Source organism: Geospiza fortis, unplaced genomic scaffold, assembly GCF_000277835.1.
Source record: "Geospiza fortis unplaced genomic scaffold, GeoFor_1.0 scaffold12, whole genome shotgun sequence".
In the NCBI taxonomy this organism is placed as follows: Eukaryota; Metazoa; Chordata; class Aves; order Passeriformes; family Thraupidae; genus Geospiza; species Geospiza fortis.
The window spans coordinates 5,758,665-5,780,821 of record NW_005054323.1 but is presented as its reverse complement, the minus strand read 5'-3'; the positions used below and the strand labels follow the sequence as shown (position 1 = coordinate 5,780,821).

The following is a 22,157-nucleotide window of genomic DNA, read 5'->3' as shown; positions in this document are numbered from 1 at the left end:
CAGAATGGTACACAGCCCTTCCCTGGACTCTCCAGCTTCATCCCATGCATGCAGCTGGATGCCCATCTCTGAAGCCCATACAAGAAGTAAACATTTTCCCTTCATACTGTGTCTTATTTGAATCTGTCTACTCTACTGTGTCTGAAGGACAGTTTCATGAAACTGCAAAATTCAACTATATTGGACAAGTCCTGCAAATCAAGAACAGAGATTTATAATTACTTGGATTTTGCAAGGAAGCTGTCAGGAAGAAAAAACAAGTGTCCGCAATGCTGCAAATACACAGTTATTCTTAATTTACAAGGTGATAAAAAAATCCACTTACTTTGCAGTTTCTATGTATCTTATTGCTTTTTCTGTCTCATCCTGCTGTTTGTACAGAAGACCCAATTCATACAGTGTGAATGGCACCAAGTAGCTATCATATTTTATTTGCTTCTCACTAGAAAACCAGAAGAATACAAAAATGGTTACTTACAACCCTGTTTTAAGTGACCAGTTAACTTTAAAAGCAATCACCGCCTGTAACAGCACATAGCCAGAAAAAACATTCTGAAGCTTTTTTTACTGGTTAATTCTGTACACATTGATAAACAGTCTTGAAGCACCATAGCGCCCTAAACATGTAGAAAATAAAGTTGAACAAAATGTAGGTACTCCATACACCAGAAAACTTTTACCCTCACCATGCAAAACATACACTTTATGAAGGACTGTTGTCTTTAGTTTTTTTTTAATACCTCAGCTATAAAACCCTGCCCATTGCCAACTCCCTTTGGAAAAAGATGTTTCAGAAATAGTGTTCCTTTAACTTGCAACCAACCAAACCACTCTACCCTGTAACTCACAATGTGCTTGACTAAACTCACATGGGACCTTAAAAACGGTAAAAGAAAACAAGATGGCAAGAGAACTAAAACACATTGACAATAACTCAATAACAAATTCTCAGTAACAAATTCTATTATTAATTTTTCTAAATAATTTGTTAGAAACATTGCACATGTAAATATGCTTCTTCAGCCCAAATACCTAAAAACTTACAAGACATTTTCAACTACAACCAGTACTGGACTCATGTTTTATATAGAAAAGCTATTACAACTGGTATGGAGCTGACACCTGAAAATCCACAGCACAGGAGAAACCAGTCTTCAACTGAAACATGTAACAACAACTTCTCATCTACACAGGGAAGCATTAATTACTGAACTGAAGCATTAACTACTAAATACCAAATTTAAAAAATAAGCCAAACAAACAGTAAACCTATCTGTATTGTCATTACTTACAGGTAGCTCTGCAATGCAATTCCAAATGTATTTGGATATGACCTGACAGTTTGATTTATTTAGCCTCAAACACCACATATATAAAGCTACAGTAAGCGCTAAATTGCTACAGAAAAATACATGCAAAGTTTTCTGGTTTTCTAACTACTTTCAGAGGTATTTTAATTCCAGGTCCTTAACATGATATTTAATTACTCAAAATTCTAACATGACAGCTGCAACAGGAGTATCAGAAATGTCACCAAAAACTAGAAAATCTATTTCTGTTATTTTTTTACCTTTGAATTACTTTATTGAAACATAATTCAGCTTGCATGAGTCTTCCCAAGTGTTTCAAACAGAGGCCTTTCAGTAGCTGCAACATGCACACATCATCCACATAGTATTCATTGTGATCTAACAGTAAAAGTGAGATATGTCAAACAATTTGAAGACATCATGAAAAGGAAAATTAGATTTTCAATAGGGAATATGTATTCAGACGCAGGATGTTGCTTCTCATGTTCTATACCTCAAAATGTACATATCCTTCAGGCATGATTTAAAATACTGTTTACTAAAGAAGATGCATCCATGACATCCATATCTTTCTCTTAAAAGACAGGGAAAGAAGAAATAAGAAATTGGAACATCCAACAAATGGGCATAAACTTCACTAATTGAAGATTAAACAGTCAATAATTAAATACATTATATTACATAAACAGTCATTAATTAAAGATTTCTTACTTGCCTTACTTAAAGGCTTCTTACTTCTTTATAGCTAAAACTACAGTGAGACAGAAACCATCATATTATCTTAACAGCTTCCCCTGTAACTGAGCACTGGAAGACCTCCAGTAGCATCAGTAGCATAAAAAAACCTGTAAAACCACACCATGACTCTCTTACAGAACTCTTCAAAAGCATCATTTTGCAGTACAAATTCAAGAAACCACATTTACTAGTATTTTTATCATCTCTAATGTTTGAGAAGCCTCAGAAGTAGTGTATAATATTTGAAAAACATTTGAAAATAAGTAATAGTGTATAATATTTGAAAAACTTTATTGAAAGTCTTATGTTCAACAGGGCTAAAAATACCAGATGAAGGAGGGTGCTTTAATCAATTCAAAATTTACTTAACAAGTGTGATCCTTTTTAGTTCCCTTATTTTGTAGCATTTGCTGGGTACATAGAAGGAAAAGAAAGGAAAGAAAACACATATGGATAGACAGATGGCGCCACATACATTAACAATTCAGGAAGCAAAACACTCTCCCTTCAGATCATGTTGTTTACAACTAATTACCAGATCTCTAAGGTCACATTAATTTTTTTCCTTAATAGTCTGCCAAAGAAATCCTACATAAACAGTTCTGAAACATGCAAGACTAATGCATTTTAGGATTCCACAAAGTGCTTTGCCATCATGTTCAGCCTTATTTCTGTCTGTGTTTAAACCCAGAAAGTCTTGATAGATTGTAACTGACAGACTGCGCTTTTAGGGACAGCAGAAGTGCAGTGCATGAGTACTTTGCATTCTCTCTAGCCTGTTCTGCTAGGCTAAGGTGTTGGACTCTGTGACTATCTCCTGAAGGACTCCTTCACTGAAATTACTGGGGGCATGCACTGATGTCAGTACAGGCTCACCAGTCTTTAACAACTTCAACTAGTACTCTAATTTCCCAAAAGAATAGAAGCTAAAACATTAACACTAAATGCACAAATAACAAACGCACAGGCCAATTTAACACAGATAACCTTGCAATAAATGTGGGAGAGCCATCTTTGCAGCTGCAGTGATCTACACCAAAGGACATATCAATACCAGGAAAAAAACAAGCAAAAATTATTTTTTCTGGAAGTTAAATAATCTCTTTTTGTATATTGCATAAGAAAAAAAAAAAGATTCCCAGAAATCCTGTGGAAAACAAGTAAGAACATCATCTCTAATGTCCTCCATTTGTTCCTTCTACCATCTCTATTTTCAGCTCTATACAACATAAAATTACTTTCAGCCCTTGAGAGATTCCATGCTGCGCCTGTTCATGTGAAACAAATGAAGTAAAAACAGTTCTATGAAGTCTCAATCCCAAAATGACCTTTGTGTATAATCAACACCCTTCTTTCACAGCACCTTAGCAATCCTTTGATATTACTACCAGTAAAAACTGTCTATTAAAATTATATTGTAACCTTGTCATACTCCGTCAGCAGCCTTAATCTTTTTTTTTTTTTTGGAATTCATTAGCAACTCTTTATGTTCACTGAATCCGTATCTCTAAAAGCAGATCAAAATCACATATATGAAATCCAGAATAAAATTCCATCTGACTGAAGTTATTACTAAAAAAACAACATAGAAAGTATATACACTCCCAGACTATATGCTATTTGCAAACAGTGAATTTCCATAAGAAAAAACACAGTGGTTTTCTCTCCATTGCTTTAATTTTGGTACCTTGTACGTCTTTCCTCAGAGATTCAATAGGAAAATTTACTTCACAATAGATGAGCACCTCTAGTACAAATCACTGCACAATACAGCACTGAGATTTCCAACAGGTTCTGCCAGAACCCTCCATGTGGAACTCATGGGAATTACTTTATTTGCAAGTATCTTGCATATCACTACACTTTTGTTTTAATATTACAAGAAAAATGGAAAATGCTTGAGATTTAAGAGGTGCACTATTGATTCTGCAGAAAAGTGAAGGGCAACACAGAAAATAAAGGAACCCCATTCAAACATGGCCATGCAGGTTACTCTCATTTAGTTTATTATATCATCCAGATTTGACCACTATATATTTCTTGCATGTCCCTGTACAATGTCTTATGCACCGCCTCAATTTACACTATAAATCATACTTAGATATATATTGCATTTCAGAATTGCTGTTTTAACCACTAAATTGTTCCTAAGTGTTACTTATGGTTTACTGTTCATAACCACTAAATCACATAACCACTAAACCGCTAAATTGTCCATAAGCATGACCAGAATGTGGGTTCAATAAAAATTATTTTAATGAATTATCATTTAAAAATATTCACATGAAAAATGGTAATATTTATTCTAGAAAAATTCAGAAGAGAATTCTCCCCAAAAATTCACATAACAGGTAAAAGAACCATCCTGATAAAATCTGACAAAAATCAAGTACTTGTGCAGTAAACCAGTTGTAATAAGTGAATTTAAATTATTTTAGGAGTAAATTATGGGCTGACTCTCTAAACATTACTCCAAGATGTTAAACCATGGTCAAAGTTTATTCGTTAAGTATGTTTAATTTTACAGCTAGCAAATGTGTTTTATTTTGCCAGAAAGCAAAACAAAAAACCAGACTCATTCATCCATAGCACTTAATCAAATCTTTTACACTTTGTCATATTCTACGCAGCGTGCGTCCTATGTAATAAAGCATGATGTAAGTTGGTTTAGAAAAAATATTTTTCAGACATTTAAGATATTAGTAGATTATGGTCCAAGGACACTCTCAAAGACAAGAAAAAACTAAGCTAGACCAGTCATGTTCTATAACTAATAACCTCACATCCCTGAGTTTTCTGTATTTGTCTGCAGCATCAACCACATTGTATAAAGAACATATTGAAGAACCATTCCTAACTTTCATGAGACTCCAAAACTTCCATACTTTGACTTAATTAGAACATTGTCAAAGCCAACACTTACTTCGCAGAATATGAGAAGACAAAAGCATAGAAAAATGTCAGCATTTCTTATAAGATTATGAATTCCACCTTAATTGATCACTTACTAGTTTCATTTTGTAGAGCAGCTTCTTCTTTTTCAATTGTTACCAGTAAATTTTCAGTGAGGTCTGCTCTTTTGCCCACAATTGCAAATCCATTCCAGACATACATCATTTCCTGATTAAAAAAAAAACAAAACCAACCAACCAACCAAAACAAAAGGTGAGAAAAACTCATGGAATTGCATAAATATTTAACTAAAGAGTGCCTCTGAAAAGCCTGTTGTGGAACATTTTTGAGTATATAAAATACTACCAAAGCTTGTTTTGGTACAACACATCTATGAATAGGAAAGGAAAAATTACACTGAATGTGTGTTGACAAAGTTACCCTGGATATCTAAGATTTGACTGTTTTGATGCCTTTTTAATGGATTCTACTATCATGTATTTTCACAGATCTTCAGAAATTAAACTGAACAGATTTTATCAGGACAGTTTACCATCACCCACATAACTCGTCAGCAAAACTGCATGCTTTAGATTCAACTTGTGGTCGCTGCTGCCCAAACTAAAGAAGGAGCTAAAAGTAACGTCTTTCTAAAGGATGATAGGTAAATTTGGAATTTGCATTTGAGTGTGTTCTTGTATATACAGCATACTTATGAAAGCATGCACCCAAAAACACGCTCTTGTGTTTTTATATATATGTGTATATATATATATAAATGCTCTAAACAATAGAAAATTACCTTCCATTCAGAGCAAAACTGGGGGTAGATAAAACTTTCTGGATGAAAATGTGATTCCAGTAGGCACATCCAACATATGATTTTACTATAATTTCTACAAAATTTTGTTGGAAAAAAATCAAGGCAGATCCTGGAAACATGTCTTCCCAGATGGCTCAGTACAACAGTAAGCAATATGCTTGTTTTGATACATTATCACATTGTAAAACTTGAGGAGAATGAGAGTTAATGCTAACCAGAAAGGAGCTTTGCCAAGATCTTTACTCAGTCATTACAAACTAGAGTATCATTTGTTCTACCGTAATTGAAATTACACCTCTGAAATATGATGCCTGATGTCTTTCTGAAGCTGATACAATACATTGGTGAAATATTTCCTCTTGCATTTGTAGTGTAAATATGTACATTTTCAGACAGAGAAAAAATCTGGTTGTATCAAAGTCTGAAACAGTGTTAATAACATCATCAACTACATCATGCTAGATTATTTCAATTCTGTAGTCCTGTCTAACTTATACTTACTGAAAGAAACCATACACTATGTTTGGTTATGCTTAGTCCATGATGAAAATATTCCTAAATTAAAACAGAATGCTGGATTTGACAGCAAGACCAAATATACTTATAAGCACTCTGCTGTACAAAGCCCAAGACAAATTTTACTTAATCCTCTACATGCAATTTAATACAGAATGAATTTTAGAACCAGAGGATTAATTTTCTTTGGACTCCTCTTTCTATATCAATGAGCATTAACATAAGAAATTTCTTCTCAAATCAGGTTTTTCATGCACAGTTGTTGGTAAATTATGCACATACAAAGATTTTAGCATACACATATGAAAAGTATCATTACTGTGCACACAGAAGCAGACTGCACAATACTAATGACTGATGTTAAAATACAGGAAATCAGAATAGCATTCATAAAGTTACTTTAGCTGCTGCTTGCTTCAATCAGACTCAATACAAGGGGAATAAAAAAACAGAACAAAAACCAACCACCACACTTCATTTTCGTAAGAAAAACAGTAAGTACCAAAGTACTCTTTAACTTCCTAATGAGTCTAGAAGACAAGGACTAAAATCCTACCAACCTAAAGAACATTAATGCAGTTTTCTGTATGCTGAACTTTTCACATGAAAAATATGGCACTTTCAGACTGCTGCTTAGTTGGTAGTATGATCCAGTCTCTAATACTTTTCACCAAAATCACATTGCATTAATGCAGTACTTCTTTAAAAAATTTAAAATGCAGACATATAATACCTGACAATATTATTCCTTCCCTTTATAATGAACTATTCTGATTTCTTTTCTCTTTGAAAAGGATGAAAACAAAGCAAGAACAAATACCAAGGCAGGTAATATCAGCTTCACTGGTTGAGGACATGCATAGCGTCGAGCTTTCCTTACTGCAAACTTCTCAGTCGGGATAGATTTTCCTGCAATTCTCTGTTTTAGACCATCCACTTGTCTACAAGAAGGGAAAATGGAAAAAAAAAGTTTTTTGTTGGTATTTTTTTTCATCTCATTTCAGTTAGAAAGATTTACTGTTTTCCTCTGAAATATAACATCTTAAAATTTTTTTACACCATGGAGACAAAAGCTGCAGAATTTATCTTTGCTGATAAAAGCAATTCTAATGCTAAAGGCAAAGAGGAAAAAATGGAAAGTTTATGGTTATAAGCAAGAAGTAAGTCATACAACATAAAGACATGGGGGGACAAAGAGTACACATTCAGCTGCTTTATAGAAGTTTACCTGAATAAAGACACTATGTCCTCACCAGTCCTCTTCAAATCATCCTCTGGAAGCATACACAGAATTGCTGCCTTCTGGAATACATATATTGCCTATTTCAAAAAGAAACAGCAACAGATTACCACATCTAATTTTCTGTGTTTAATCAATACATTAAAGACTCAAATCTCTCACCCAATTGCTGTAGCAAAGTATTACCATAATTCTCAGGCAGCTATAACTATAAAAGTTTAGTATTCCCTTTGTCACAGAATTTATGCTGTAAGTTTATTTTTAATGTATTTATATTTTTATATTAGTCAGAAAGTTAAAGGTATCTCCTGCAAAAACCAGGAGAATTTATTATGCAAACAGGAGAATTTATTATGTTAAAGAGATGAGGTTAAATGACTTAACTGTTCCGAAGTCCATTACTATTATTATATGATCTATTACATGTAGAGACATGAAAAAACCAGAAGGAAATATCTGGGTATTGATTCAAGGAATGTTTAATAACTGGGTTTTGCAGGGAAAAAAAATTCCATAATTCTATTAAAGACACTTGCATTTCATGTTGAATATACTATTCTCCTTCTCTTTTGCCAAGAATTCGATGTATACCCTTTTTCATTAAGATAATAAAACAGTAATCTATAGAGGAACAGATAATAATAATGCATAAAAGGTTACTGGCACATTGTGCTTAGTTCATACTCTGAAAAACGTTTATACAAGGAAAAGGTTATCTGATAGCCCAGCTTTTCTTGTGAGATCCTGTCCCCAACAGCCTTTCTCATTTTGTGTCACAAAGCATCCGATGAGTAGGTGTGTGTGTTTATAAACACCAAACACAGTTTCTTCAGCCAAGTTTTACTAGAGAATATTAGAATTTGACTTGAGAGACAAGTTTACAGTTTTCCTATCCCTCTTCTTTCTCCCAACCCAGGTAAGCACCTCCATTTTTGGAGGGGCCAAAGCACTGCTGCTTATTGTTCTGCTGCTTCAAAACATGAAATAAAAAGTCATCCTTAACCACCCAGTTAAAATACTTTGGTCCCATTGTGTCTTTGTTTATGAGTTTCTCAGGAAGGTAAACATTACACTTATAGTGCAAAATTAAAAGCAACTTTAACTGTAGAGACCACTGGTATATCACAACAATGTCCACCTGCCCATTTACCTTAGACCACCTGCTCTCTTTGCTGAGCAGGTCTGCATACCGATATGCCTGAAGCCAGTCCTGCTGGAAGGTGTAGCACCACATCAGTTCCCAGTAACACAGATGATGAATCTGTTTCCACTCTTGCTGGGCTGCTATGCAGTCCTGGAACCTCAACTGCGCCTATGAGTGAGTAGTTAAGGAAGAATGATGAAAACTGGCTCAATTACAGCTCCATGTGAGAGCAGTATCTAATTACAGGACAAGTTCTTACCTAGCACCCAGGTGGAAAACACCTGACAAGAAAAATGAGATAAATTTCCCTTTCAGTCTCACTTAGAGAGGGGGCTGGAATCAACATTGACAGCGAATGTGAACACGGATAACAGCATACTTATCAGTCCAACTGATACGTAGATGAATTAATTGTTTCTCCTCCTCCGACTAAACACTAAACAAAAATCTTAGAAAGAAAATATCATTTACCTTTTCAAAATTTCCTTTCAGTATATCTATTCTGGCAGCATAAAATAGAATAATGGAACCCTTGAAAAGAGATGAGAAAAATAACCAGTTAGGAGTTTGAGCATAGGGAAATACATTTCTGTTACAAAATTTATTAGAAATACGCACATTTGGAAATTTCAGGAGGTAGGGTTCGAGGAGACTGTCTGCTTCCTGAATGTTGGCTTCCCCTGTACCTAGAAAATGTAACAAACCAATCTCAATGTACTTAAAAGAATCCAAGTTTCATAGACTAAGATTTTGTTTTCACACTGTATTTGACAGATCAATGGATGATTGCTTTATGTGAAAGCAGAATTATTTCATCATATTGTGTTTCTATAAACTAAATTCTTGTCCCAAAGATACTAAGTGATTTAAAAATACTAAATGTCTTTAAATAGAAAAAAATTACATACAATATAGGAATATTTTTTAGACTGTTCCATTACTGATCCTAGTTATATTTTTAAATCCCTTTAATTGCTTTAGCAAGATAGGAAAACATCCTCAGCTGCCTCTTCTAATTTTGAACTCAGTAATGAAATACAAGTGATACTGGAAGAAATGAAGTTCTCCTTAATTTCCTGATGAGCCTGAGGGACAAGTACTAAAATACTTAAATATTAAAGAATGAGAAAAAATATGGTAAAGAAGCATATAGAATTAATTACGACTTCCAGCTCTAAATGGCACAAACAATTAATACTGGTTGTATAGCTTTTTTCTGGAGACAGTTTTCACAACATCTGATGTTAATTTATGGATAATGACTTTTCTGAACTTAATAATATTTTGCAATATTTTGCTGTTGAGACAGCCCTGCAAATGGAGCAAGATGTTGGTATAATGCTATCTACCCTCACTGTTTCTGCAGACACAGCTTTGTCATGGATATTAATTTTAGATCATAATTAAGTATACAGCAAACTCCTATTTGGCCACAATTTTGAAATTCTGTTATAAAAATAAATCACAATATCTACCATAAGGTGTAGCATGACTGAAAAGCTACACAGTGGTCTCACCAAGGATTAAGGAGACGTAAGTATGATAAACCAACAGGGTGAAAGTACACAGAATGGCCCTCAAACTGCTGCCAGATGCGCCTTCCCGTAGTTGGCAGAGGCCCAACTCCTAAGAAATATCACAAACACATGCAAAATTAACTATAAGTATACAGAGTTACTATCAATCTTTTCCAGCTAATGAAAATTCAGTTTTCCTTTCAGATATAAATATTTCATAATTCAGTACTTATCTCAAATCCAACACAACCCTCTACCAAAATGTTTCTGCCACAGCTAATAGCACTCAGGAAGAAGACTAATCTAACTCTTAATAAAATCATGCATTTCAGTGCTCTGGTGAAATGGGAACACCACATGAACCATGCAGACACACAGGTCTACCACCCACTGTGTTTTATGAACCTTCCAGAATAACATCCTTCAATCCATGTTTGGTGGGAAACTCTCTCAACTGTTTCAGTGCTACTTGTTGGTGTGAGTCTTCCTTCACTGAAAACCCCGGTTATCCTCAATTCTCTTCCATCAAGTCAGCCATTAGTCAACTATTTTGAGGCTCTCACCAAAGTATTACCTCTGCTGATACACCAGTGTCTGAAGACAGATCCAGATTCATGGAGCCTTATGCAGATCTTAACACATGAGACTTCCCCTATGTTTCTGTTTAGACCCATTACATAACAGCTTGACTATCTGAGAGGTCTTGAGCTCACAGCTTCCCTAATCAAAGCAGTGACTCCCCAGAAACATAATTTGCCTCAAAACAAATATTAACAGATCAGTCTTATTGCATAGCAACTTGATGAATTATAGGAGAATTCAAGCACCACACAAAAAACCCCGTGATATTTCAAAATCATTCTTTAGAAACGGAATGAACTGGTCTCTACTGAAGTCTAATTTTACAGAAGGAGAACCACATTGTGAACAATCTAACAGCAGTAAGACCATATGGTGACTGCAGCTATAGCAATTTGAAGTTCAGTTGTGTACAGTTCTGTGGGTCACCTCATTACAGTTTCTTACTTGAGGCTTTTTTAGGTTTTTCATTTCTTATGGGCATCAAAAAGAGTTTTAAAGAGCTGTAAAATAACTACAAAAGAAGTTACAAATATTTTTGTCATCCATGAGAGAAAGATGTACCTAGATTCCAGGATGACACACGACATTCAGAATTTTTTTTCCCAAAGAAATGGGCTGGGATTTGAGGTGTAAAAATGTAGAAATATGATTCTTCCCTCAGTTACTGGTGAGGAAAGTCAATTTTTGACTACATCAACTAGGAAAAAAAGCTGATATCCTCTACTTAGGGATCAGCAAAAGGAAAGGATGTTGCATTGGCAAAATCTCCTCTTAAGTAAACTGGTCATTTCCCATGCATGTTAAAGAGTGGAGTATCACCATATGTGCTTTTATGCCTGTATCATCTAACCCATTTCTCTTTTTAACAACGGTAAAATACTGATAAAAAATCAATATTATACTTCTACTGTGGAATACATGGCATTAAATCCATCCAGTCTTTTATCTGAGAAAAAATTAATTTGAAAAAGCAAGTATCAAATTGAATACCCTATTGCCAGAAAATCCAATAAATTCTAGAAGTCGGAGGATCCTTCCTGGTAAAAGTGACAGCATCTGAAATACATTTAAAAATAAAAAGATAATTGAAAACATGTGCACTTCAAAAAAAGTTACATTGCTATAAATGTGAAGCAAAAAGGCCAGCTATTATGTTAAATGCTATTACACATTAGTAAAAAATTAAAACATGAAAGAACTTGAAAGTAAACATGAATGCTCAGAATTCTGATGACCATCCAGCATGAAAATAGACAGAGTCCAGCTGTGCTTCTTTAGATAATGACAGATTTTTCCATCTTCAGCTGGTCAAAATTGCTTGAAAATTGTGGGTCTTTTAGAATGAAAGTCTTATCTATTTTAGTATGATTCAGAACCTACAACTGCCATCTTCCTATATTATTATTTCATTTTATTGGGAGTCTCACAGAGGCTCTACATGTTCCTCCTGTGGGAGTACTGAATCAGCAGGGTCAGCGAGCATAATGGTTTTAGAAACACTAGCTGTTGCTATCATCCTTTAGTCCCCTATTATAGGCATTTTTGTTCCCTCTGTAACTGCATCCTCCACATCCTACACAACAGAAAATGTACAAACATCATAACCACCTTTTCAATGAGCATTAAGAAGCAGGTCAATTGAGGGTCAGTTTTTAGAAAGCTTCATTCACCCTAATGCATTTTGCCCATCAGACACTTTTTCTGTTAAGCCTCCTACTGAGAGGACTCCATGAAGAATAGGAGAGGGAAGAACACTTATGAACACAGTTGCTTGAATTTTAAAGTCAGGTGTGGATAAACCTGAGTTCTTCTGACCATACTTAAAATTGGCCATCTCCAATCTAGAATGATACAGAAATTAACATACTGGCAGAAATCAACTTTAACCATTGTCATGACAGATGTGAAAAGGTAACTGTAGCAAATTGTAAAGAAAAGGCAATTTTCTTTTGCACAAACTCAGTAAACTACTCGTCATTCTTCTAACTATAATTATCTATGAGAATCTAGAGTATGTCACTGAAGCCAAAGAATGGGAAACATGGGGGAGTTAAAATTAAACAGTCACTACAGGCATTTTGTAACCACAGTGTAAGCATCTTTAAAAATCCTACTACACACAGGTAGATGCAGGTCCTTTTTCACTTCAGAAATAAATGTATTAGTTATTCCCAGAGAACTAAACAGTTCAGAATAAACTAATAGAAACATCCCAGATGCATGCACGCCAGAAGTCAATGCTGGTTTCACATTGCATAAAACCTCCAAACCCCATATCTCTATTTTACAAACGTGTAAATGTTAAATCAGTTACAGTAGCATATATACAAAGAAAGACAGTCCTACAGAATAACCCAAAGGCCTTTCTGCAGAGGAAGAAGTCATACCAAGTTGAATGCTCCAATTCCAAGTTTTACTCCTCCTTCAAACTGGTAGTACGTTTCATTTTTGCTTTTGTTCCCCTGAGTCGTCTGTAGCACCTGATGACATTCCCTTGTGATGGAGAAGAAAAAGGAGGGAAGGGGAAACACAACATAGAAATTACTGATTGATGACTATGATAGATACAAAATATTCCTTTGTATTTTGGGCGCATTAATGGCACTCCAACTCCTTATATTACTTTTGAAGTCAAGTTTTTTCTAATAGCTTACTTGTATATTTGGTAACTTGTCCTAATTTTCAGGCCACCTTTGATAAAGTTGATCATATTTTCATCCTGGAAGAAAAAGATCTAACTGTAAAATACTGTGTGTTCATATTACACATAACACATACATAAACATCCTCCAGCTATATATACATTTATTTATAAGTTTATGTCATAGTAGGAAACACTAAAAATGTTTTTCAGTCACTAGATGTGTCTCTAAGACTGACATTAACACTTGCTCTAAGTTGTCAGGGAAACATTTCTTGGTGCACATTACAAATTTTAAAACTGAAGAGAGAGGTGAAAAAGAAAGTCGAAGTGTTAGTTATAGCAGAATTTGTGATGTATCTAAATGAACCAAGAAAGCTCTCCACCAGATGGTGCTGCAGGAACTGTTTCAAATATTTGGAAATGGCGATTCTGACATACACAAGGAAGAAATTGGCGAAGACAAACTGAAAAATCTCTCGAACAGATGAAACTCCATTGCTGATCAAAAGTTACTACCTGTGTTATTCAATTTTTGTGCTTACTAACCTCTAGGAAAACCAAAACAAAGCCACAATGTACTTGCCATCAAAACTAAATTCCTGAAAAGTAAAATATTGGTTCAACAGGATGAAATTTTTTCTCCTAGAATTCACGTAAAAGGGGAAGATGCTGGCATTTCAGAAATGCAAATTTAAATACTTAGGAACAGTATATACAACGTGGAAAATGAAAAGAGCAACAAAAAAAGGCCTCAGAATGATCAACCAAAGGAAATTCTGGCTTCCATAAAAAGATTACCATTTTAAAACTCCTCATCTCTCTTGTCTGCAAGTCTGAACACCCAAATGCCAGTGTTTCAGTACAAGAATTCTATTTCCCTCTGAATGTTTACATTTGTGTTATCATCATCATCCTAACACTAATCATGGTCAGCCAAAGATGAAAAATATGGGGCAGCACAGCAACCAGCAGAGTAGGGTATTACAGCCAAAAGCAATACAGATGTGGTGTTTCAGAGAAAATATACATCTAATGTTTTTTTACTATTTCATACAGTCCTAACTCACCTCCTTCAACAACATCCTTTTCTGGTTAAAACAGACTCCACCCACCCAATAAAAATAAAGAGGGTTGCATCCACATAGCTAGTAAAGGAGCAAGCCAATTACAGGAAAGACTCACATTCCATTAATAGTATTTCCCGACACTTCTGGCCAAATCAAGTAGTTCATAAGTCATAAGCCAAAGGAACTTAATCTGACCTTAGTATCCTATGTGCCTCACTTCTTTCTCATAATTTATACTGGAAAAGATTATCTATAATATATATTTAATAAACACTTGTTAAACACTCACATACCTTCAAAAAGTATGATGAACAACTCCTGTTTTCAGGAATCAAGTTTCAAATTGAATTTGAAAACTCTGTAGCATGAAGTCCCTGAATCACAACCTAAATCACTAGCACCACACGGTATAAAATACCAGATCTTTCTGTGAGCTGAATTGTTACCTCAGCAATGCTAAGCATGCCCATTTTATAAGCATTCATTACTGTATTATTCCTGACACCATGTGCATACAGAGCAAGAAGGAATTGGAAACTACACATGTGTACCAGCTGAAGTTTTGTTAGTTGGAAAACATTCTACCCATTCATGCAAAAAATGACTTGCACTTTCAAACAATACACTTCCTCATACTTGAAAACATTTTTATGCAGGCACTGGATACTGTCCAATGCGATGCAAATCATTTAAACATACCACCTCGTATAAAATAGGAGGTATATTTAAAAGGTGGTATGTTCATACCTTAGGGTAATACCTTGGGGTATCTGAATATCATCTTTGGTTATTCATACAAACAAAGAGAGAACTTTGCTGAGCAGCACAAGATTTACCATACTTTCAATCGCTGCCATGAAGTAACATTCACTAGCAAAAGATTTTTATTTGAACATCACATCTTTTGTAGAGAAATTGACTTTACCTGTACGAAGGTGAGAGCGGCTTTCTGTAATAAGCACTCAGCATAGCAGATTTCAGCATGCATTTCCTCTATATAAGAAAGAAAAGTTATTTACTATCAGCAATGTCATTGTCAATCAATACTGTCTTCTTGGGGTCAATGGAACAAACAAAATGCTGCCAAGACAAGAAAGAAAAAAAAAAGAAAGAAAAAAAAAAGCAAAATTCTGCTGTTGCCATTTCAGTAACTGCTGAGTAATAGCTGTAACACACAAATCCCAACAGAATTCTTCTATTTCCCTTCTTCTCAGACAAAATATTGTCAGAGCTGACCTCAGCCTATGGCAAAAGCTACCTGACATTCTGGAAGATGGGTCTCCTATTATTTTCATTGATTCTAAGCTTAACAGCCACAGCAACTCAGTCCTTCAGGACTCCTTCCATGTCTTACAAGACATTTCTGTAAATGAATAGTAACCCTCATGGAGGTTCAGGCTTTTTCTACATCCACTGAGACATTATGAACAGGTTTTCACCAAGTCATGCTTAACAAACTGAAAGCCCCAGGCAGACTTTCTGTCTTCATGCAGCACTAAAGTACATTTGATTTAACACACATGACACAAGTTGCTCTGCACCCATGCTGCAAGACCAGCCACATGCACAAGGCTGCTGTATGTACAGTGCATACGTGGTGAGTTTGATGTGTCCAAGTATTAAAGAGGATTCTTGTGCCAGGTTAGAAAAAAATGCATACTTGACTCTGCCTGAATCAGAAATAGGAGATCAGCATTTTCAGAGCCATGAACAATGCACTGATACCATCTCCCAAAACACCTTAAGGCAAAACAGACAAGCACAAAACTCGTTAATATATTCAGATTCCAATGCAACTAATGACAAGGATGTACTCCTCCACATCAATGGTTCTTAAACTTTTGGGAGCTCTCTTAAGTCAAAAAAAGGAAATTTCCCTTCAGTCCTATAATGTGTTGTGAAAGGCATTCCTTTCTTAATTCATGCATGCTCAGAGACAAAAAAAACCATTAGCCTGAATTCTCCACTGAAGCTTTGCATTCAAATTAGAAAAGATTATATACATGATTTGTATGTTTATTACTGTAAGACACTAGTAAAGTCACAGAGTTAAGCATATTTGTATACATTGGTAGGGGTAGTTTTGAGCTTTTTTCACTTTTTTTAACTGTATTATTTAACTACTTACCTTCAGTCAACTGATCCACTGTCTGTTTAGAAACTAGGTTGGACAAGGATTCCACCACTGTGCTTCGTTTCCTGAATCTAAATAGGTTGTGCATGGAAGAAAAGAAAGCCATACATTTCAACACAAACCTAAATTTAATAACGGGAATTCTTAAAAACTTCCAACTAAAATTTACAGAGATTCTTAGCAAAATGATCATTTGTCAACAGTTTCAGTTCTTTCAGTAGTCCAAAGACTTGTATGCCTCTAGGCTAAAGAGCCTATCCAACATTAAATGCATGCTTGCAACTTCAATTAATCTACGTTAAATGTATGACAGCTTCAACCCCACTGCCACACACTAGCTACAGAGGTGTCCCTGATGCTGGGCAAGACACCTTAACTGGAATTCAAAGATTTATGAATTGCTTTTTTCTGTTTCTTAAACATGCACTCAAAATTAGAATGAAAAAATGAAAAGGAGTTCTGTTTTCAACAAAAATGTTTCAGTATTTTATGGCGGTTTATGCCAGATAAAATGCCAAAACAATCACACACTTTACTTCCAAGAGATCTCAACTGCACGTTTTAATTCCAAAAATTAATTTTTGGCAAAAAATTACAAAAAACTCAGCTTTACGAAGAAGCTAGAGAAGCAACGCTATATTCAGAATATGAATGCACTCTGTAAACTAGGGAGTCAGTGATTATAAATACTAACCATTAGCTTATCATTTTTATTTACACTACACATTGACAATTGTGGGATCCTGAGAAGAAGATTATAACACTACACATTAACATAATGCACACAAGAAAAGAGTCAATTAAGGTACATGCAGTTATGGTAATTATTCAACTTTGAACATTTAATTGCCTTTCTCTTGCATTTTTATGATTTTTGCGACAGACTAGACCAGAGTACTCATGAATTAAAGTTTATATCCTGCAGAGATGAAATCTTGAACCGCAGCTGTCTAGACTAGAGGGGCATCTAATCTTCAGACACACTGAACAACACAGTTCAGATGAAACTGCAAATTCATAGCACATCCAAAAAAGATGCAGAAACTGCTGACCCCTTCTCTTCTTCAGATAGCATCTGATAACATTTTCTCATCTCTTCTTTGCCACGGCTAAGATGATGATGATGTTACATGTCTAAACTAATCATTTTTTGGGAAATCATTGTGATAAAATAGACTAACCGATATGATGAAGAACCAGCAAAGCAGAAGTAACTTCTATTTTTCTCAGAGATTTGTTTAAACTTTAGCTTTCACAACCTGTTTTCTAAGGGCTTTTTTGCTGTTCAAAGAAAGACCAGAAGCAAAATGTTCAGTCCAGATAATTTCTGATGTAAGCAACAGAAATTGCTGCTAAAATTATTAATTTCAAGGTAAGCTAAACACGTTTGTAACAACAACAACAAAAAACTTATTTCGTTTTCAGCAGAAACCTTAGTACAAGCTTAATTGTATTAGACTATTGGTTCAACCTTTGGAAACAACTTTTTTAAGATGTTTTCATGCTGAGAGGGGACAATTCAAAATATAGGCCTTTAAACTTTTGGAAAAATAAGAAGTCACAGCTGCCAATAGCTCAGATAGTTCAAAAATGTCAGTTTGTGTGTAGGTCCACACAGTGAAACAACCATTTAACTAACTGTAGTGGCTATTAATACCCACACAGGACAAGTCTGTTGTTGCCACAAAACCATGTAGAAAAATATCCTCACCAGTAATAATTGTTTAGCGGGACTTACTCCACCTTTACAAATTTAGACCACTCTCATACAGACAAGTCTGCTTTAAAAACAGGGAACTGGGGTATGTCACAAATAATACTTTTTGGATTTAGTATCTCATAACGGTTGGGATTGCTTGGGCTCACCTTTGGCAGGTTTGCAAAGCATCCTTCATTGTAGAAATTCCCATTTGTATATCCTGCTGTTCAAAGGTCATTGCAGCTTGCATAACTAAAATAGTGCTGTATCCAAGTGCATGGTACATACTATCTTTGGACCTAGGGAAAACATTAATCTTGTGCATTTAAGCAACACTTTACATTGCAATTCAAAATTAAATGCAGAGACACTTGTATTAATTTGTGAAAAGACAGAAGAATTAAGCAGGAAAGTAACAGATCTGAGAATATAATCTACAACTGTTTATTGGATAGTTAGGACTTAAATACCTTGAATAGACACCATTTTAGCTTACTTTCTCGACTTGTTAGAGAGCACTCACATCTCATGAGTTTGTAATAGATAAGGATAATAAACTTCAGGGTGAGACTTCAAAAACAAAGTCTCCTGAGTTTTATTCTCCCTGACCTTGGAGCAAGAAAGATCCTGGTATTCCAATGTCACCCTGGTTTTTTAAGATTTTCTAGGCCTTCTGATATTGACATTCTTGTGGTGAACTTTCTCAGACACTTTCTGTAAATAACTGATTGTTTTGTCTTCTTTTATGGAGGAGGAGAAAGTTGATGGACTGTTGGTTTGACCAGTGTCATTGGAGCGGCATCCCTATCACCCTCCAATCTGCTGTCACTTTTGGAAAACTATAAATGTTGGAGTCAGGAAAATAAACGCTCTTTTTCTTCCTTCACCTTGAGAAGGTAGTGTGCTTGTGTTCTTTCGTGTCGTATAGTGACATTCCAACAGTAATATCATCTTCCACTGAGCTTCACTACAACTAATTCTAAGAGATAATATTCCTGGCCTACTGCCTTCCTCACACGAACTCTCCAGAGCACTAAAAGCAAACACTTGATAGCTGTGTCATCCTTCTGGCGTTTCATTTAAGCTGTCTTTGAGCTTGTTCATACAACATCAACCAACACATCACTCTTAATCCATTCTTACTAGCATCAAACTGCAGAGTGAGAATAGTACTCCACTCTATTAACATGGGCTACATATCCCTCTTGCCAACACATCCCTCAATACCATGTACTCCTTTCAGACACAGACGAGAGAAGAATGGTGGACAGGATTCAGATCCCAGTCCTGAAAATCAGCCACTCAGACTGCCTCCCCATGAAGTCACAGGTAAGACAGGTTTCACCTGTGAACTTCTCCATATTCTTTAATTCCCTACATCTGCACTGCCAACTTTTCTTCTCAGGGGATGAAAGGCAAGAGGGGAACAAGGACAATATTCAGAACATAAAAAGATGAGCTTAAAGATAAGCACCAGACTCAAACATAATATAAAACACAACCAAAAGACTATTCTGGAGCTTTGTTCCAGCTTTTCTGTATTGTCAAAAGCAGTTTCATTGTACAACTTATTTGATCAAAGATGCATTAAATATGACATTGCTCCCCAGCCTCTCCCTTTGGCGTGAGGACAGACAGCTTGAGTGATCAACTCTAACATCACAATTCAGTGCTTCATAAGAGTTTTTGAGGTGGTTTTAATGACTCAAAAAATTTTTTAAAAAACCACAAATACGGAGAATTTTCTCTTTTGGAAAAAAGAGAATAAATTAAAACTACTATCTTCAGACACTTTAAATTAATCTTCAGGTACTAAATACTGTCTGTTTACAACAACTTCAGGAAATAACAGAATCTCACCATGGACGAAGTAGTTCCAGCGCTTCAGAGAACTTATTGTTTAGAAATAAGTTCAGTGCCATTGAACATTCTTCCAGAGCACATTTGAGATCCATCTTGGACGCCCTACAAAACAGATTCTTAGTTTACTCAAACTGTAAATATAAACAAAAAAATTAGAATGTCTTTTCCTTATGTAACACAGGTCTTTTGTAGTGATTTTGTTTTCATAATTTAGCTTTTCAAAACCAAAGCATATGCCTAACACTTCATCTATGTTACACACATGCATCGCTTATTTAAGCGATGTTTACAGCTCTGTCCTCCTAATCTTACCAGAGAAATTCTCAAAATTTATCATCGTGTCCAAGCTCTCAATCTTTCCCATCAGTACAAATGCTCTTCCAGACTCTGCTCATATCAGAATCTCAAAAGAGGTCACAAGACAATATTTTAATCTAAAAAAAGCAATAAGCAGACACTCATACAGCAAACAGGTACTACAAACAGTCCTGTCAGAAACCTGCAGCTATGCCAATAGCTTTTGTTCATCCTAATTTGCTTCAAGTAAAAGCACTTGCACTTGCTTAAGCAAAACCCATCCCAACAAACCCATTCTTTGGCCAGTTCTGCCTGAAATACTCAGGAGCACTCACAAATTATTCTGTGAGCCAAACCTGGGACAAACTGACAATCATGGTAGTGACATACAGCTAGAGGCTACATAGCCATCAATGTGCACAGATGGATCTGGAAAAGATAATCTCTCTAAAGCTTTAAAACAACAGGTTTAAACTAGGTAATGGGCTTTCTCCAAGTACGGTTAAGCAGTGGTAAGCAACAGATCATGTCAATGAGATAAATATTTAAGTACTGACCAGAAGTAAAGAACTCTAAAGGAGGAATTTAAGAAGAGAACAACAGAGGAGTACAGCTGCTCTAAATCTAACAGTAACACACACAGAAAACAAACACAGAGTGGGGGGGGACATGAAAATATGACTGGACGGGGGGCTTTTTTGCCCCCCAAAGAACAGTGTTAAAACAGCTTATAAAGACCAAAACTTTTTTAAATCATTCAATTTTATTAACTAATTCCAGGAACAACATCTGCTAGCAAAAACATTCCAAATAAGTATTTTTTAACTAGATTTAAAGGCTGATTTTTTTTCCTAGTACAAAAGCAAGGACCCGAATTAGTCCCTTAATAACACATCATCCCTACCCCCTACGTGTTCCCATGCTTTTGTATCTTCTTTTCACATTTGTGTCTAATTAAACTCTTTTCACTTGGTCCATGCCTAGTTAGATTACTCATTCCATTTGCTCTGCCTTTCCTGCTAGGAAGAATGGGTTAGTTGCTTTCAAAAGTTTTTCAAGAAGGTAAAAAAAAAAGCTGGGAGGAGAGTGGGGAGGAAATTTCTCCTTCCTTTACATACCAAATTGGCACTAGTTGTCTTTAATTGCAAATAAAAAAATCACCACCACCATCACATCAGTAAGTGAAGTTCATATTTACTAGACACCAAGAATGAGTTTTTATTTTTTCATACTTGCACACTACAATTATTTTGAGACTATCACTGAAGCAGTGGCTTGTTCCAGGTCTCCCCCCAAACAAATGCCAAGGTCAGTACTAAGGTGTGTGGAATCTTCAAAATTACAGAGGACAAATGGCCCTTCTGGTCCTCTCCTTCTTGCAGGCATGGTTACTAACTTTGTGGTTGTGAGAACTCTGCACATCACTCCAAATGTGAAGAGTCCCCCGAGACCACGTCGAGAGCCGAAACCCCGTCAGAGAGCTCAGAAATCTTAGCATGATGCCCAAAACACTTAGTAGCTAGATTTCGATCCTGCAAATGAATTGCCAGTTTAGCATAAGAGCTAGAAAGTGTCACAAGTTTAAAAAGTGTTTTTATAAAGTGTACACAAAGTGAAAATATAAGTTTTAAAAATTTTTGTATAAAAGTAATAAGGACAAGATAAAAAGAACAGAGCGTGTCTCATCCTTC

General features: G+C 35.4%; 1 protein-coding gene across 1 annotated transcript in view; it reads right to left on the bottom strand.

Annotated features, from left to right (window-relative positions):
- Nucleotides 1-22,157, bottom strand: part of TTC39B (tetratricopeptide repeat domain 39B) — a 50,608-nt gene that overhangs the window by 4,400 nt on the left and 24,051 nt on the right. The window contains exons 2-17 of the mRNA XM_005420868.2: nt 20,167-20,271; nt 18,474-18,605; nt 16,602-16,678; nt 15,399-15,466; nt 13,417-13,481; nt 13,150-13,255; nt 11,753-11,818; nt 10,181-10,289; nt 9,282-9,349; nt 9,135-9,194; nt 8,670-8,831; nt 7,508-7,599; nt 7,100-7,220; nt 5,057-5,168; nt 1,571-1,688; nt 326-442 (exon numbers count right to left, since the gene is read on the bottom strand). Coding sequence (XP_005420925.1) covers nt 326-442; nt 1,571-1,688; nt 5,057-5,168; nt 7,100-7,220; nt 7,508-7,599; nt 8,670-8,831; nt 9,135-9,194; nt 9,282-9,349; nt 10,181-10,289; nt 11,753-11,818; nt 13,150-13,255; nt 13,417-13,481; nt 15,399-15,466; nt 16,602-16,678; nt 18,474-18,605; nt 20,167-20,261 — 1,568 coding nt within the window. The 5' untranslated portion in view covers nt 20,262-20,271. The remainder of the gene's footprint in view (nt 1-325; nt 443-1,570; nt 1,689-5,056; nt 5,169-7,099; nt 7,221-7,507; nt 7,600-8,669; nt 8,832-9,134; nt 9,195-9,281; nt 9,350-10,180; nt 10,290-11,752; nt 11,819-13,149; nt 13,256-13,416; nt 13,482-15,398; nt 15,467-16,601; nt 16,679-18,473; nt 18,606-20,166; nt 20,272-22,157) is intronic.